At 62.8% G+C, this 14796-nt stretch overlaps 2 protein-coding genes across 2 annotated transcripts in view; both read right to left on the bottom strand.

Annotated features, from left to right (window-relative positions):
• Positions 1-2121: 2121 nt before the first annotated feature.
• On the bottom strand, positions 2122-6478 carry SLC27A3 (solute carrier family 27 member 3). The gene is made up of 10 exons (XM_082495952.1): positions 5955-6478; positions 4791-5000; positions 4552-4710; positions 4349-4473; positions 4070-4264; positions 3889-3979; positions 3616-3814; positions 3361-3458; positions 3132-3262; positions 2122-3038 (listed from the first exon to the last, which is right to left on the bottom strand). Exons 1-10 carry the CDS (start codon positions 6466-6468, stop codon positions 2862-2864), a joined length of 1899 nt encoding a protein of 632 aa, XP_082352078.1. The 5' UTR covers positions 6469-6478; the 3' UTR covers positions 2122-2861.
• An 803-nt stretch (positions 6479-7281) lies between these two features.
• The window catches only part of INTS3 (integrator complex subunit 3), a 44539-nt gene continuing 37024 nt past the window's right edge, over positions 7282-14796 (bottom strand). The window contains exons 23-30 of the mRNA XM_082495920.1: positions 13781-13856; positions 12054-12167; positions 11914-11962; positions 10686-10853; positions 8665-8765; positions 8407-8479; positions 8167-8323; positions 7282-8033 (exon numbers count right to left, since the gene is read on the bottom strand). Coding sequence (XP_082352046.1) covers positions 7956-8033; positions 8167-8323; positions 8407-8479; positions 8665-8765; positions 10686-10853; positions 11914-11962; positions 12054-12167; positions 13781-13856 — 816 coding nt within the window. The 3' untranslated portion in view covers positions 7282-7955. The remainder of the gene's footprint in view (positions 8034-8166; positions 8324-8406; positions 8480-8664; positions 8766-10685; positions 10854-11913; positions 11963-12053; positions 12168-13780; positions 13857-14796) is intronic.

Raw genomic sequence — 14796 nt, 5'->3', positions numbered from 1 at the left:
CCCCCTCCCCCCCCAAAAAAACCCCACCGGGGATATCGGCCGAAATTTGCAGGATTTGAGGCCTAATTGGTGGAGTTTTGATTTTAGGCCCAACTTGGGGGATTTCAGCCTCGATTGGTAGGATTTAAGGCCCGATTCGTGGATTTTTAGGCTAAATTTGCAGGTTTTCAGGCTCGATTTGCAGGTTTTGGGGCAAGTTTGCGTGATTTGGGGCAAATTGGCAGTACTTCTGGCACAATTTGCAGGATTAAGGGCAAATTTGGAGGATTTCAGGCCACATTTGCAGGATTTTTAGGCCCAACTTGTGGGATTTCAGCCTCAATTTGTAGGATTTATCAGCCCAAAGTTTAGGCCCAACTTGTGGGTTTCAGGCCCGATTTGAAGGGTTTGAGGCAAATTTGCAGGATATGGGGAAAACTTGCAGGATTTCAGGCACAATTTACAGGATTTGGGGCATAATTTAGAGGATTTCAGGCGAGATTTGCAGGATTTTAGGCCCAACTTGTGGGATTTCAGCCTGAATTTGCAGGAGTTTTGGCATGAATTTTATGCTAAATTTGCAAGCTTTCAAGCCCAATTTGCAGTGTTAGGGGCAAATTTGCAGGATTTAGGGCAAATTGGCAGGATTTCAGGTTGGATTTGCGGGACTTTTGGACCCCACCACATGGGATTTCAGCCTCAATTTGCAGGATTCTGGCCAGGTATTTATGCTAACTTTGCAGGATTTCAGGCCATATTTGCAGGCTTGTAGGCCCAATTTGCAGGATTTCAGGGCAAATTTGTGGCATTTTAGGCCAATTTTTTAGGCTTGTACGCTAGATTTGCAGGATTTCAATCCCCATTTGCAGGATTTGGGCAAATTTGCAGGATTTCAGGCCAGATTCACAGGGGGTTAGACCAAATTTGGAGGATTTGGGGCCCAATTGATGGAATTTTTAGGGCAAATTTGTGCAATTTTGGTCCTGATTTGCAGGATTTCAGTCCCAGTTTGTGGGTTTTCAGCCCAAATTTGCAGTATTTCAGCCCAAATTTGTAGGATTTTGGCCTGAATTTGCAGGATTTCAGTCTTGATTTGCAGGATTTCAGGCCAAATTTGTGGGATTTCATCTCCCCCTATTTGCAGGATTTTGGTCCTGAGTTGGATTTCCGGTCAAATTTGTGGGACGTTGGTCCCAATTTGCAGGATTTCGGCCCCAAATCGCAGGATTTCAAACACGCCCCCCACACCCCCACACCCCACACCCCCCCCCCCAGCGCTTTGGGTACGGATCTGTTGCCCCCGCCCCCCCCCCAGCCCCATCACCACATGTCTTTTGGGGTGCACGGACCCTCGCCTCCCCCCCCCCCCCCCGGCCCCCCAATTGCCCCCTGCTGTGCCACTGTTCCCCCCGCCCCCAACCCCCCAAAATCTGCCCCCCCCCCCCGGGGCTATTTGCGGGGGGGGGAAGAGGGGAGAGAAGTATCACCCCCCACACACACACACCTGAGCCTAGGAATTTGGGGGGGGGGGGAGATATGTGTGTTGGGAATTTGACGCCCCCCTCAAACTCAAGCATCCTGCAAGGAGGGGAGGGGGTGCAGTGGTGGGGGCGCAGCCGAGCTGATGGGGGGGCGGGGCAGGAAACCAGGCCTTTTGCACAAATTTAAGGGTTTTTAGTTTTTTTTTTAATTCTCTTCTCCCCCCACCTCCCCCCCCCCCCCCCCCCCCCCCCTTCGCATTGTGTTTGAAATTTGGTGTAATGACAAAGTGAAGCCAGTTCACTGCTGCCAGCGGGGGAGGAGGAGGGGGGAAGGGGGGGGGGAATGCGGCACCTGAAACAAATAATAAGCTAATTTTTTTGGAGAAAGGATTAAAATTAAATAATAGTAATTAAAAAAAAAAAAAAACCAACCAAAAACCAAACGAACCTTTGTAATATTTATCACTTGCGAGCTATGTTTAATAAAGAAAGGAATGGTTTATAACTTTCGATACGGCTGGTGTGGTGTGTTGGGGAGGGGGAGGGGGGTGTCCGGGCCAGGGATGGTTGTGGGGGGGACATGGACCATGGACACCCCTGAATTGAGGTAGGGACACCCCCCACCCCCCCCACCCCCCCCACCCCCCCACCCCCCCCCCCAAAAAAAGGGGACTTTCTGCATTCCCCATCCCCCCGCAAAGCCCCAGGGGACATGGGGACAGTGGCATTGGTGTCCCCCCTGCTCGAGCCTTGAGCCCTTGGGTGACACATCCTCCTCCCAGGGGTGGCACCCCCACCTTCATCCAGTGGGACAGGGGTGACAGCACCGAGACTTGCTACAAAACAGTTTATTTGCCAAAAAAAAAAAAAAAAAAAAAAGAGTATAGAGTATGTTTATACGTATAAAGAACAGGACCCCCACATGGAGGGGGGGAAGGCACTGGTGGCAGGGGGGGGTAGGTGCCCCATGGATGGGGACAGGGATGGTGGCACGACCCCCATTGTGGGCTGGGGGTGGACATAGGTGGCCCATGAGGAACCGGGGGGCACTCGGGGACAGTGGGACAGAGATGGGGACTTGCAGGATGGACATAAGGACTCGCGGGATGGACATGGGGACATGCAGGACAGACGTGGGGATGGCAGGACGGACCTGGGGACCAACAGGATGGACCTGGGGTACCCAGGGGCAGTGGGACGGCCAAGGGGATGGCAGGACAGATGAGAAGATGCACAGGATGGACATGGGGGAGCCGGGAATGGCAGGACGGACACAGGGACCCGCAGGATGGACATAGGGACGATGACCCCTGGGGCACCCGCTGCTGGTGGGATGGACACGGGGCACTTCGGGGCACCCAGAGCGGGGACAGCCGTAGGCTCGGGGCGCCCGGCCGAGGTCTAAATGCGGAGGCTCCCGTCCAGGACCCCCTCCCAGAGCACGGGGCCCAGGGGCACGTAGGTTTTGGTGGTCTCATCCAGCAGGAAGAGAGGGTCGGAGACCCGCGCTGGATCGAAGCCCTCCTGCGCCAGCCGCACCTTCTGCTGCTTGAAGGTCTCCGTCATCGCCAGGCGCTCCTGGGAGAGCATCATCAGGGTGGGTTGGGGACACCCACACCCCCTCCCTTCATCCCAAATCTCCTGTGTACCCCCCGCAGCCCACCCTGTTACCTGCAGCCGGAGGAACCGGGGCCAGGCGTAGGGTGGCAGGAGCTGCTCTACATGCTGGTAGAGCCCGGGACCGTCCAGTCGGCAGCCGGGGCGCAGCACCAGCGCCGCCATCCCGGCACGACCCTCATGGCCTGCGGGCAAGGGCAGAGCTGGAGCAGGGTCGGGGGGACACCACTGGGATGGGGCAAGGGGGGCAATGACACCATGCCGGGGCTGGGGGCATCAGTACCTGGCACGGTGACGCCGTATACAGTGGCTTCTTGCAGGGAGTCATGGGCCACCAAGGCTTCAGCCACCTCCGTGGTGGCCACATTCTCACCTTTCCACCTGGGAGCAGGATGACAGCGATGAGCAGGATGGTGCTGAGCCCCCCCATAACATTTGATGCCATCCTCCGCCCCTGGCCATGGTGGTGTGTGGGGCTGTGTCACTGTCCCCATGGCAGAGGGGGGGGGGTCCCCATCCACGGGGGGACCTTTGGCACCTGTAGGTATCCCCAGTGCGGTCACGGAAGCGGACGAACTGGGCCGCATCCTGCTCCATCAGGTCACCGGTGCTGAAGTAGGTGTCACCTTCGGTGAAGACCCCCCGCAGCAGCTTCTGCTCTGACAGCTCCCGGCTGCCGGCGTAGCCCAGGAAGGGGGTCCGGGGGGTCACTGGGGCTATCAGCAGCCCCGTCTCGCCTGCGAGGATGGGGGACATGTGATGGGGGGCACCCATGGGGACCCCCAAGCCCACCCCCATCCCTGCTCCTCACCCGTCCCCACGCGGATGCAGCGCCCGGCCGCATCCCGCACCGGGGCTCCTTCTGTCACGTCGTAGCGCACAATCTCAAAGGGTGAGAAGAGCTGTGGAGAGGGGCCGGGGGGTGTCAGCGTCCCGGTAGGGACAGGCATGGGGGGGGGGGGGCACAGCAGCACCCCCATACCCCTTCTCACCTTGTAGATGAAGCTGCTGCGCCCCACAGCCCCCGGCGTCCCTGTGTAGTTGAAGAGGCTGACGTTGCCCTCCGTCATCCCGTAGGTCTCCACGATGCGGATGGCCCCGAAGCGCTGCAGGAACCTCTGCCAGACGTCGGGGCGCAGCCCGCTGCCCACCGCCAGCCGCAGCCCGTGCTCCCGCTCCCCGGGGTGCTGCGGGGCCGCAGGGTCACATTTTGGGGGTGCCCCTCAGACCCCCCCCAATCACCCCCACCATCCCCTGGGTCCCCCCCCGACCTGGGGCTGGTTGACCAGGTAGCGGCAGAGCTCCCCGATGTACTGGAAGACGGTGACCCCCTCAGCGCGACAGTCATCCCAAAACTGGCTGGCTGAGAACTTCTCCTTCAGCACACAAGTGGCCCCTGCGGAAAGCTGGGATGAGCTCCCCCGTACCCAAAAAATGTCACCAGGCTGGCCATGGGGCCCCCGGTCCCGCTCACCAATGCCGATGCAGCCGACGATGCCCAGGAGGGACCCGGCCATGTGGTAGAGGGGCAGCGCCAGGTACACCACGTCCCGGCTGGAGGCTCCCACCAGCTCGTAGAAGCTCAGGCACATGATGGACTTGAGGTGGGAGACGCGGGCGGCTTTGGGGAGACCTGGAAAGGGAAGATGGCGTTGAGGTCCCCCCACCTCCACTCGCCCAGGGCACCCCGTCCCGATGGCCCCGGGCACCCACCAGTGGTGCCGGAGGTGAAGATGTAGAGGCAGGTGTCATTCATGTCCTTGGGCTGCCAGACGTCTTCGGGCTCCAGCTCCTCGGAGGCCGCATCCAGCAGCTCCTGCAGGGCCACGACGCCGGGGGGGTACGGCCCCGAGCCCAGCACCCACACCACGATGTCATCCTCCTGCAGGCTGGGCAGGATGGGCTCCACCAGCGCAAATAAATCTGGGAGGGGGGGGGGGGGACAGGCTGATGTGGGGAGAGGTCCTGGGCATGGCCGGTGGTCCCCCCAAGCCCGGCCTGAGGTGGGGAGAGGATGGGGACCCGTCCCCAGCCTTCGGGGACACCCCAGCCAGGGCTGCCCCATTGCCACCCCAAGCCCCGGCCTGGGGTGACCGGGCAGGATCCATGTGGATGGGGTCAGTTTTGGGGGGAGCCAAAACATGGCACCTGTGTCATCCCCATTGCCCCCCCGAGCTGAACCACCCTGGACCCCCGAGCTGTCCGGATCTGCTGGAGACCACCCCCTGCCTCTGGTGCCACCCCTGTGCCCCACAGCCTGTCACCCGCAGTGGCCCCAGTACCATCCCAGAGCCTCTGGAGCTCACCTTGGCCCCAGTACCACCCCATCCCCCATACCCAGTGCCGGGTACCACCCGGGACTAACTGCCCCATCCCACCTCCTGGAGCCTTTGCCATCCCCAGTACCAACGGGCCTCGTGCCCCCAGTACCACCCCGTTCCTGATACCCCTCATGTCCCGGGACCCCCTCCCATCTCCTGGAGCCTTTCCCATTCCCAGTGCCCCCAGTACCACCCCATCCCTGGTACCCCTCATCCCTGGTACCATCCCATCTCCTAGAGCCATCCCCGGTGCCCCCAGTACCCCCCATCCCCGGTGCCCCTCATCCCCCAATACCACCCGATCTCCTACAGCCATCCTTGAGCTCCCCGTTACCCCTCATCCCCCGGTACCCCCCCATCTCCTGGAGCCACCCCCGGTGCCCCAGTACCCCCCCCACCCCCAGTACGCCCCATCCCCCGATGCCACCACCCACCCCCTCTTCCCACGACCCCGGGACCTCCGCCGTTCATCCCACCCCCCCCGCATCCTTTACCCCCCCCATCCCCCGGTCCCTCCCGGTGTGTGTCGTCCCCCCCGTCCCCCCCCGTTGCTCACCGTCCGCCACCAGCAGCGCCCGCGCCCCGCAGGCGCGGAGGCAGTGCCGGAGGGCCGCGGGGCGCAGCGCCGTTCCCAGGAAAGCGGGTCGGGCCCCCAACGCCGCCAGTCCCAACCAGCCCCACACGAACCGCGCCTCGTTCCCCACCAACAGCCCCACGGTCACCCCGGGACCCACCTCCATCCTCCCCCCACCTCCTCCTCCTCCATCCCCGCCACCCCCCAGGGGCCACCGCCGCAAGGCGTTGGCCACCCGGGCCACCTTCCCGCTCGCCCCCCCGTAAGTCTCCGCATCCCCCCCGGCTCTCGCCGCCCGGAGGAAGGGCCGAGCGGGTTTCTCCCGCGCCGCCCGCAAGAAGCGGGCTACCAAAGTGCCCCCCCCGCTCGCCGCCCGCCGCCGGCACCGCACCGCCCGCGCCGCGAAGGCCACGTCGGCCCAAAGGTGCGGCCGCAACAGCCGCTGCAGCAGCGCCAGAGCCGCCACCGCCGCCGCCAGCGCCGCCGCCACCGCCATCGCCCCCCCGTGTCCCCCTCCCCCCCCGCTGCCACGCCCCCCCCGCGGGGAACCACGCCCAGGGGCGGGGCGGACACGCCTCCTCGGAGCCACACCCCCAGGAGCCACGCCCCCTCCTCCGGACCCTGTGCCCCCCTCCCCGACCCTCCCGTCATGTCCCCATCCTCCCCGTCGCGCCGCCCCCCGTGTCACCCCCGTCCCCTCCATCGTGTCCCTGTCCCCGTCCCACCCCCCCAGACCCCTCGCCCATCCCCCTCACCATAGACCCTCCCATCACGTCCCCATTGTCCCCACTATGCCCCCCCATTTCATCCCCATCCCACCCCCCCAGACCCCCCTTCCGGCCCCAGTCCTGTGTCGCCCCCCCCCCAGTCCCTCCCATCACATCCCCGTCCTCCCCACCACTGTCCCCTCATGTCCCCAGGCCCATCCTCCTCGCTACAGCCCCCCCATGTCACCCCCACCCCCTCCATCACATCCCTGCCCCCATCCCACCCCCAGACCCTCCCATCATGTCCCTGTCCCCCCCAGACCCCTCTCCCAGCCCCAGCCCTGTCCCTCTCTCCCCCCTCATGTCCCCACGCCTCCTCACCACAGCCCCCCCCATCGTGGCCCCCCACACACTGTGGCCCCCCCGTCACAGTCTTGTCCCAGATTCCCACTTGGGGAAGGGGGGGGAGGTGGGGGGGGGAGGTGGGGGGTGTTGGCAGCGCCACAGGCCCCTGGGAGCCACATGCCACGTGTCGGGGGGGGACACACTGTCCCCGGGGATCTCCAGGAGCCGCGGCACAAAACAGGTGATGTTTTGTACAAAACATTTCAGAGTTTTTTTTATTATTGTTGTTTTTTTTTTTTAAAAAAAAAAACACTTAAAAACGCTATTATCTCCGGTGGGGGGGGGTGACACAGGCAAGCAGTGTCCCCCGCTCTGAGCTCTGGCGTGTGCAGCGTCCCCCGAACTGAACCTGCTGGGGCGTGTGTCCCCCCAACTCCGGGAGACTCTGGGAGGGGAGCGGAGGCCACTGGGGAGGGGGTATCAGTGTCCCCTCGGCCCCCGGCCGCGAGCAGGGACACAAGTTGGCCCGTCCCCAAAGCATCCCGGAGCGCCAAACCAGTTCGCACCGTTTATTTACATTTCTTATATGAAAATAGGGGATGTGTGATATATCCACCCCCCTCCCCCCCTTCCCCGTGGTGCTGTATCCCCTCTCGGGGACCCCCTGTCCCCACCGCCCCTGGAGCGGGCAGGGTCCCGGGGGGGTGGACGTCCCCGTCCCTCCTCGGCCGTTGATAAAAAGGAGCTAAAAAGTCAAGTGGGGAAAGGTCGGGGTGGAAGCAGAGCGCCCGCAGCGGGAGTGGGGGTGGCTCCGTCCCCGCAGGGGACACAGGGTTGTCCTTCCCGTCCTGGCGATGGCTTTCGTCCGAGTGTGGCGGTGCCACCGGGCACCACGGGGACCCGCGAGCGGGCGGGGGACAGGGCAGAGCCCTCAGTCACTGTCCGAACCCACAGCGGAGGAACCTTTTCTTTTCCTTTTGGCGGGTTTGGGTTTGGTGTCTTCTTCCTCCTGTGTCGGGAAGAAGGAGAAGTCGGGGGGGTCACTGCCGTCGAGGAGGGGACCCCGCTCCTGCCCGTGTCCCCTCGAAGCGCGGGATGCGACCGAGGGGCCGCGGGATGCCGGGGAGGGCACACACGCTTACCGAGGCGCTGCTGGAAGCGGATTCCTCCTCATTGTTGGCGGGTTGAGCCGCGTTCTTGCGGCTGCGGGGGCTGGAGATGGTGGCTTTTCGGCGGCTTTTGGGGGGTTTGGTGGAGGAGTCTTCATACTCCTCTGCCAGGGAGAAGAGGTCGCTGAACCTGGAAGGAAGCAGGAGGTGACGGTGGGGGTCAGGACCACCCCCTGCCACCGCAGTCCCCAGGTTACCTCTGGACCCACTCACTTCATCTTGTGGGCTTCGTCGCAGCTGGCCTGGACGTGCTGCAGCGCCTGTAGGATCGGGGTTTGGCTGAAAACTGTCGAGGAAGCGGCAAAAATGAGAGTTAGAGACCTCCCCCCACATCAGGGGAACCCCCCCCACCACCCCAGTGTTGGCGAGGGGCTCCCAGTATCCCAGAGCATCCCAGTTCCCCAGGTGGAGCCGGGAGGGGAACCTCCCAGTGACAGATGGGCTGCGACGGGTGTGCGGGGGAGTACGTACAGTTCTGTTTGGTGTTGGTCAGGTTGAGGCGGAGGTTGTCCAGATGCTCCAGGATCTGCTCCAGGGTGAGCTGGGCCAGTTTGCTACTGGAGCTGCGCAGGCTGAGGGCAGAGAAACCCGTTAGTGGCCGTGCCCAGCTTGTCCCCAAGAAGACAGAGCCCCCTAAACCCCTAAGAAGATGTGGGGCACAGATGACCCCACCATCTGCGCTGCCCCCAGAGCCTGGAACAGGGGGACCAGGGGTGCGGAGCAGGGTTGGATCTGTTTTCCAGCTGCGGCACGTGCGGGGTTCCCCGGGGCCGGGCTGCGTGCGCTGCTCCGGCCCGGGGGGGATTGAAGGGATAAATCCTGCTCAGGGTGTTGATCACCTCCGTCCCCGGCGGCTCTGGGGAGCGCTGAGCCACAGCCGCAGGACGGTGTGCGGTGCCAGCGCCCGGGACGCTGCCAACAGCCGGGGCCTCAGCTGGCCGCCCTCGTTAATTAGCGGGGATTAGACCTGGATCCAACTCGGATCCCGGAACAGACGCACAGTGAAAATAAGTTGCGTTGTTCAGCTGTGAAAGGCCATTAATTAACACGGAGGAACAAATGAAGGAGCAGATTTCCCCGGGAGCCTCTCTGGACAGTTGATGGGGACTCAGAGGTGGCCGAGATGCTGGTGGGACCGATTGCTCTCCCGGTGGCGTTGTGACATCCCGGTGATGGCAAATGTCCGAGGCAAGGGCCCGTCCCATCCGCTAGTTGTCACCCAGCGCCGTGCCGTGGCGGTGCCAGCGCTGTGCCGTGGCGGTGCCAGCGCCCTGGGTGCTGGGTTGGGGGGTCCTTGGGGACACGCAGCCCTTGCTGCGGTGGGAGCGCGGCGCTGCTCTGCTTTCCCAGGACACTAGATGTCCTTCCTACTCCAGCAAAAGCAGCACCCAAGCGGGAAGGGGCCGCCGAGGACACCGTCAGCCCACCGCGATGGGTTGGGGGCTGCCGGAGCAGCCCACCCTCCTCTGCCCCTAATCCAGACCCCGACACCGAGGGGTTGGTCATACCAATGCTGCCGTCACCCGGCAGTGGGACTGGGTGGCTCTTGCCCTGGCAGGGGACAGCCGAGCCGAGGGCAGAGGCTGCCTCGCAGCCCGATGTTTTTGGGGTTGGATAAAATCACCCGGGGAGCCGAGCGGCTGCAGAAAGAGCTCCTCTCTCCCCGCTAAGGGACATCTTGGGGTTGGGGTGAGGTGCCACCATGGCCAGAAGACAGCACAGCGGTTCGGGACTGGCTGCTCTTCTTTCTTCTCCCACAGCCTGCGGTGGGGAGGTCCTGACATCTCCTCCAGCACCCAGAGCTCTGTCCACGCAGGGTGGCGGGAAACATGCCCTCGGCCCCTTCCCTCCGGAGGAACCTCGCCCTGGGGAGCCGCGATTTAACCTCCCCAGGCCACAGCTCGGCTACGCCGCGTCCTTTGGCCCTGCTGCACCGACAGATCCTGACCCCCATCCACCCCAGAGGCAGCAGCGTGCCAGGGAAGATTAAACGAACCACATCTGGAAGACTTATTTGCATCAAAAGATGCTCGGGAAACATCCAGCTGTGCCCAGACGGGCAGTGACTGCCGGCGCCGCCGCAGGGGAGCACCAAAGCTTGGCACCACTCGCACAAGCGGCCAAAAGAACTTCCCCACGCGGTTTGGGTAATGGGTTCGGCATAAAAGGGTCCCGCCGGCGGGATGGCGGCGTAGGCGAGATCAAAGAGCAGTCTCCCGTGCAGCTCCGGAGCAGAGACGCTCGCTTGGGGCTCTGGTTGAGCGTCAGTGCGTGGGTGGGCAGCGGCCACCGCCTCGGCCTCGAGGAGACCACGGCGTAACCGGCAGGACGGGCTGGCACAGCTGCGCTGCGCCAATGGCACGTGGCCTTTTGGCTGCCCAGCCGGCACAGGGAGCGGGGCACAAGGCAGAGCCTTGTCACTAGGTTCCCCGGTGGCACGGTGGCCCCACGGGGAAGTGGCGGGAGATGCCGTGCCTGCTGCAGCCCCTCACCTTTGGCGTTTGCGTGGTAGGCTGTTGTTCTTGATCAGCAGCGACTTGATGTGCTCGGCCAAGAGGTCGTCATGTTTGATGCACCAGTGGCGCAGGATGCTCGTGGTGAACTGGTCGTCAGGGTGGCAGGGCCGGCTCAGCACCATCTTCACCATCTCCTCGCTGGGCCTGCGGCAAACGGGGTGAGGAGGAAGGATGAGCGGTTTGGACCCCGATCTGCTGGGGACACCCCCTGCAACCACTGTCACCCACTTGAGCCTGACGGGAGGCTTCAGACCTGGACATGACAAAGCCCGTGGAGCTGCTGTGCGGGGAGGGAGGTGGCACAGGAGATGCGGCACGACTTGGATGGGACCGCGCATCCCCAAACACCGCCTGGGACGCGCACACCCTTTGGCATCCCCAGTGGCGTTGGCTCCCAGGCTCAGGGGACGACGAGCAGTGTTCAGACTCCTCTGCTTGCCTGAGATCACCGGCAAGCAATCTTCCCGGGGACCAGTGGCCACCAAACTCCCTGCCCAGCCCAAAACCCACCCGGCCACGCCACCCCCACTCCCCCCCTGGCCGTGGGAAAAGCGTTGCTGCACACCGGCGGTCCCAGCTCACCCCCACGGCTCTCCGTCATTGTGGGCTTTTCACTAATGCAATTTAGAGCCGGGATTAGATTAGCCAGCCTCACGCACCGCATTAATGAAAACAAATAAAAGTGCTCTTCGCTCAGAGCGGCGGGATGCGGCCGATCTGCTCGAGCAGGCGGAGACGGCACAGATCAATGCCAAGGCAGCCGGAAGGCTGCGCCCCGCGGGAGGCAGGTGACAGCCCGCTCTCCGTTAAGTAACGGCCTCCGGGACGTGCAAGGTGAAGAACAAACAGCCCATCGGCGCTCGGGCTGAGAGAGCTGGCACTCGGCAGTGCTGCAGCCCGGCAGGGAGCTGCTGCCGGCTACGGCTGTGCTCTTGTCACACGTGTCCCCCCTACTCTGTCCCCAGGGGCTCCGGGACAGGACTCGCACCCCGAGTGAGCTGTGGAGCGCCAGCAAGAGGGGTTTTCCCCACACCTCGCTTCTCAGGCAGCCCAAACCGGAGCGGGAGACATCCCCTTGTCCCCACCGCGGCGACGGTGCTCGAGAAAGCCACCAGCCGCAGCGTGCCAGGGGCAGCCCCACAAGCCAGTGGCCACAAGGACCCCCTGCAGAGCGTCGCCAAGCCCTGCGCTCGGCGGCACTTACTTCTCTCGCCTCAGCTGCAGCAGCAGGCAGGATAACGCCTCAGGGTGCTCTGCAAAGGAAAGGACATCCTCAGCGCAGGAGCTCATGGTCGCTGTGGCCCAGCGCCACGCTTCTGCCGTAGCAGGGTAGGGACAGCTCACCTTTGTATTTGAGGTGCTGCAGGATGGGGATGATGGTCTCCAGAGGAATGCTGTGCGCCAGGAAGAGCTGCCAGGTGCAGTATTGCTCAAAGGTCTCCCAGTCCAGGCTTTGAACTAAAGGGGAAAGCACAGGATGGTGAGGGGAGCCCGCACGGCGGCCCGGAGGAACGGCGGGGAAGTGCCAGAGCCACCGCAGACAGCTCGGCCACAGCTTTTTTGCCAAGTCCAGCTGCACCCAAGGACAGCGCTGCTCCTGCCCGGCGTCACACCCACCCCTCCAGCCTGGAGCAGGGCACCGGAGAAGGGCACGGTCTCCAAAAACCCGCTGCATGTCGGGGTTCACACCACGCTGCTGCGTGAGCAGCACGGGCAGTCGTGTGCGTGCCGAGGCTGAGAAGGGGCTCCGGGACCCGGGGAAGGCTCTGCCAGCGGAGGCACGGGTGGCAGAGCTGCAAAGTCACTAAAGCAGCTGCTTGGGGCTCAGAAGAAGAGAATTAATGAGGCTCTTTAATTAATGGGCTTAGCCCACTGCTTGCGGCTTGTGTAACACCAAAGCTGGAGCTAAGCAGCCCATGGGATGGGGGCGATGGGGCTTCTCTCCGGAAGCACTTGGTGGCCCCCACAGTGCACCGAGCTCACCGCGTTGGTTCTGTCCGAAATGGCCCCAGCCGGCTCCCGCCACTGGGCAGGAGCCACAGGGCGCACGTGGGCAAAACGCAGCGTTGGCTGGAGACGGGAAGGGCTTTTCCACCGCCTGACAGTGCACAGATGTGAGCCAAAGTCCAGTTACAAAGCTACAAGGGGAACTGGGTGACCCACGGGTGATCCTGGGAAGAATGCCACGAGGGAGAGATGACGGGCACCTACGCAGCAGCTAAGGGAACCGCGGTCCTGGCAAAGGGCTGGGAGCTTACTCTGGTAATTCAGGGTGGTCCAAGGGTCAGACTAAACAGCAGCGAGGCCCTTTTTGCTCTTGGGGTGTCACAGTCCACAGAAAATGAAGGGAATTCCCAGTTCCAACCTTTCTGACCACCTTTTTGCCATCCCCTCCCAGCTGCGCTCACCCCTGCTGCGCCGGGAGAAGAGGTTACAGCCATCCCCAGAAAGGCGGCCGCATCACGGCTGCGCAGCACTAGCCATGGGTTTGCACCAGGACAAGTTCACATCCCCAAAGATGCAGCAGCTGGGACCATGTGGAGAAGTTGGAGAGCTGGGGGAGATTTCGGGACTTTTGTCTTTTTCATTTAGTTATCTTTTTTTTTTTTTTCCTCTGCCTGGCCATGCTGCAGATGTGCGGAGCACCGGATTACACTTTGCCTGGCACCGTGGAAAGCCAGGGCTCCAAAACCAGCCTGGTAAAACCCATTAGAGCGCACAGCTTGGATCACACGGCTCAAATCTTAACAATCCGGTTTAAGGCAGTGATCCTTTAAGCAGCGGCAATAATACCAGGAGGAAATCCAGACCTCGGCATAACATGGCCAGCTCAAAAACCTCTCTCGGACGCTGGGTAAGCAGCCAGCTTCTGCGGGGCTCTTCCTATGGCAGCGTGGCCACGGATTACAGCCCTCCCAATCAGAAAGGGCACAACCTGCAGCCTTCTCCCTTTCCAGGGATTTAGGGTCTCTCTGCAAAAGGGCAGGAAGGCTTCGGGATGCCCAGGAACCGCTCTGCTTTCACCCCGCCCTCCCCTGAGATGCGCTCGCGCCTGCAGCAGCGCTACTCACTCAAGATGTTCAGCACTGAGTCTTTCCGAAACATGACGAGGTTCCCCATCATCACGTGGCACACCAGCTCCTGCAACTGGGCGGTAAAGAAAATGGGGTTAGCGGCATGCCCGGGCTCTGCAGAAGCTCTCGTACGCTGGGGACCACCAGGCAGGTCCGGAGAGCAAGCAGGGAAGCTGCTGCTCTGCCAACATCAGCCATCTCCGCAGGGATCCAGCGGGGAGTCCCAGAACCCCCGTGGGCTGCAGGTGGCTCATAAATCAGCGCTGGGTTAAGCAGCTCTGGGGAGAGGCAGCTGTTGCGACGGCCCAGCAGAGGCGAAGAAGTAATGAGAGGTTAATGGTTTCACACATCAACACCCAGACCGGGGAGCAAATGTCACGCGGGACAGAGAGCAGATCCCCGCAGGCTGCGGCCAGGGCGGGTGAGACGGTGTCGCCCTGTTCAGAGAGCTCAGCAGCCACGCAAGCGCTGGGGACCCGCTCCTCATGCTCCAGGCGCTCTCAGACGCAGGTTTTTGCCCGATGGATGCGCAAAGCCCACCCAGGGGCGAGCAGCGGGGAGGGCTGGGCAGCCTGCTGGGAAAGCTCCGCCAACCGCAGACCTGCCTGCTCAGGGGCCCTGGAGCATCCCTGGTCTGCAGGAGGGGAGCTGACACTACCCAGACGCGTAGTGTTTCCTGCACTGACTCACCCCCTTCATCCCCGGGAGAGGTGGAAGCGGAGGCAGCAGGACGGGACACATGGGGAGAGCCCGCTCGGGCTGCACCAGAGCAGGGATGGGAGCTGGGGAGCATCGTTCCTCGCTCCTGCGCTGACGGGCTCAGCTACAGAGCGCATTTTGGGTCTCGTCTACCTTCTCCTCGGCCTCTGGGTACAGCCTGCTCGGGGTGCTGGAGGCACGGGGAGCCCAAGGGCACACTGAGCTGCCCCACGGCTCTGCTCCCAGACCCCGACGTGGGCTGGGCGCGGGGACCAAACAGCCCCAGCATCGTGGGGAAACAGATGAAGAATGAC

Source organism: Vanellus vanellus (assembly GCF_965231255.1).
Source record: "Vanellus vanellus genome assembly, chromosome: 27".
Taxonomy (NCBI): domain Eukaryota; kingdom Metazoa; phylum Chordata; class Aves; order Charadriiformes; family Charadriidae; genus Vanellus; species Vanellus vanellus.
This window is presented reverse-complemented; position numbering and strand designations above follow the sequence as displayed.

Excerpts from the sequence above, each read along its gene's own strand:
- SLC27A3 (XM_082495952.1), bottom strand. The coding sequence starts at position 6,468 with ATGGCGGTGGCGGCGGCGCTGGCGGCGGCGGTGGCGGCTCTGGCGCTG. Across the intron at positions 3,980-4,069 it reads GCAGCAGCTTCATCTACAAG|CTCTTCTCACCCTTTGAGAT; the intron begins GTGAGAAGGGGT and ends CCCTCTCCACAG. Across the intron at positions 3,039-3,131 it reads CCCGGTTCCTCCGGCTGCAG|GAGCGCCTGGCGATGACGGA; the intron begins GTAACAGGGTGG and ends ATGCTCTCCCAG.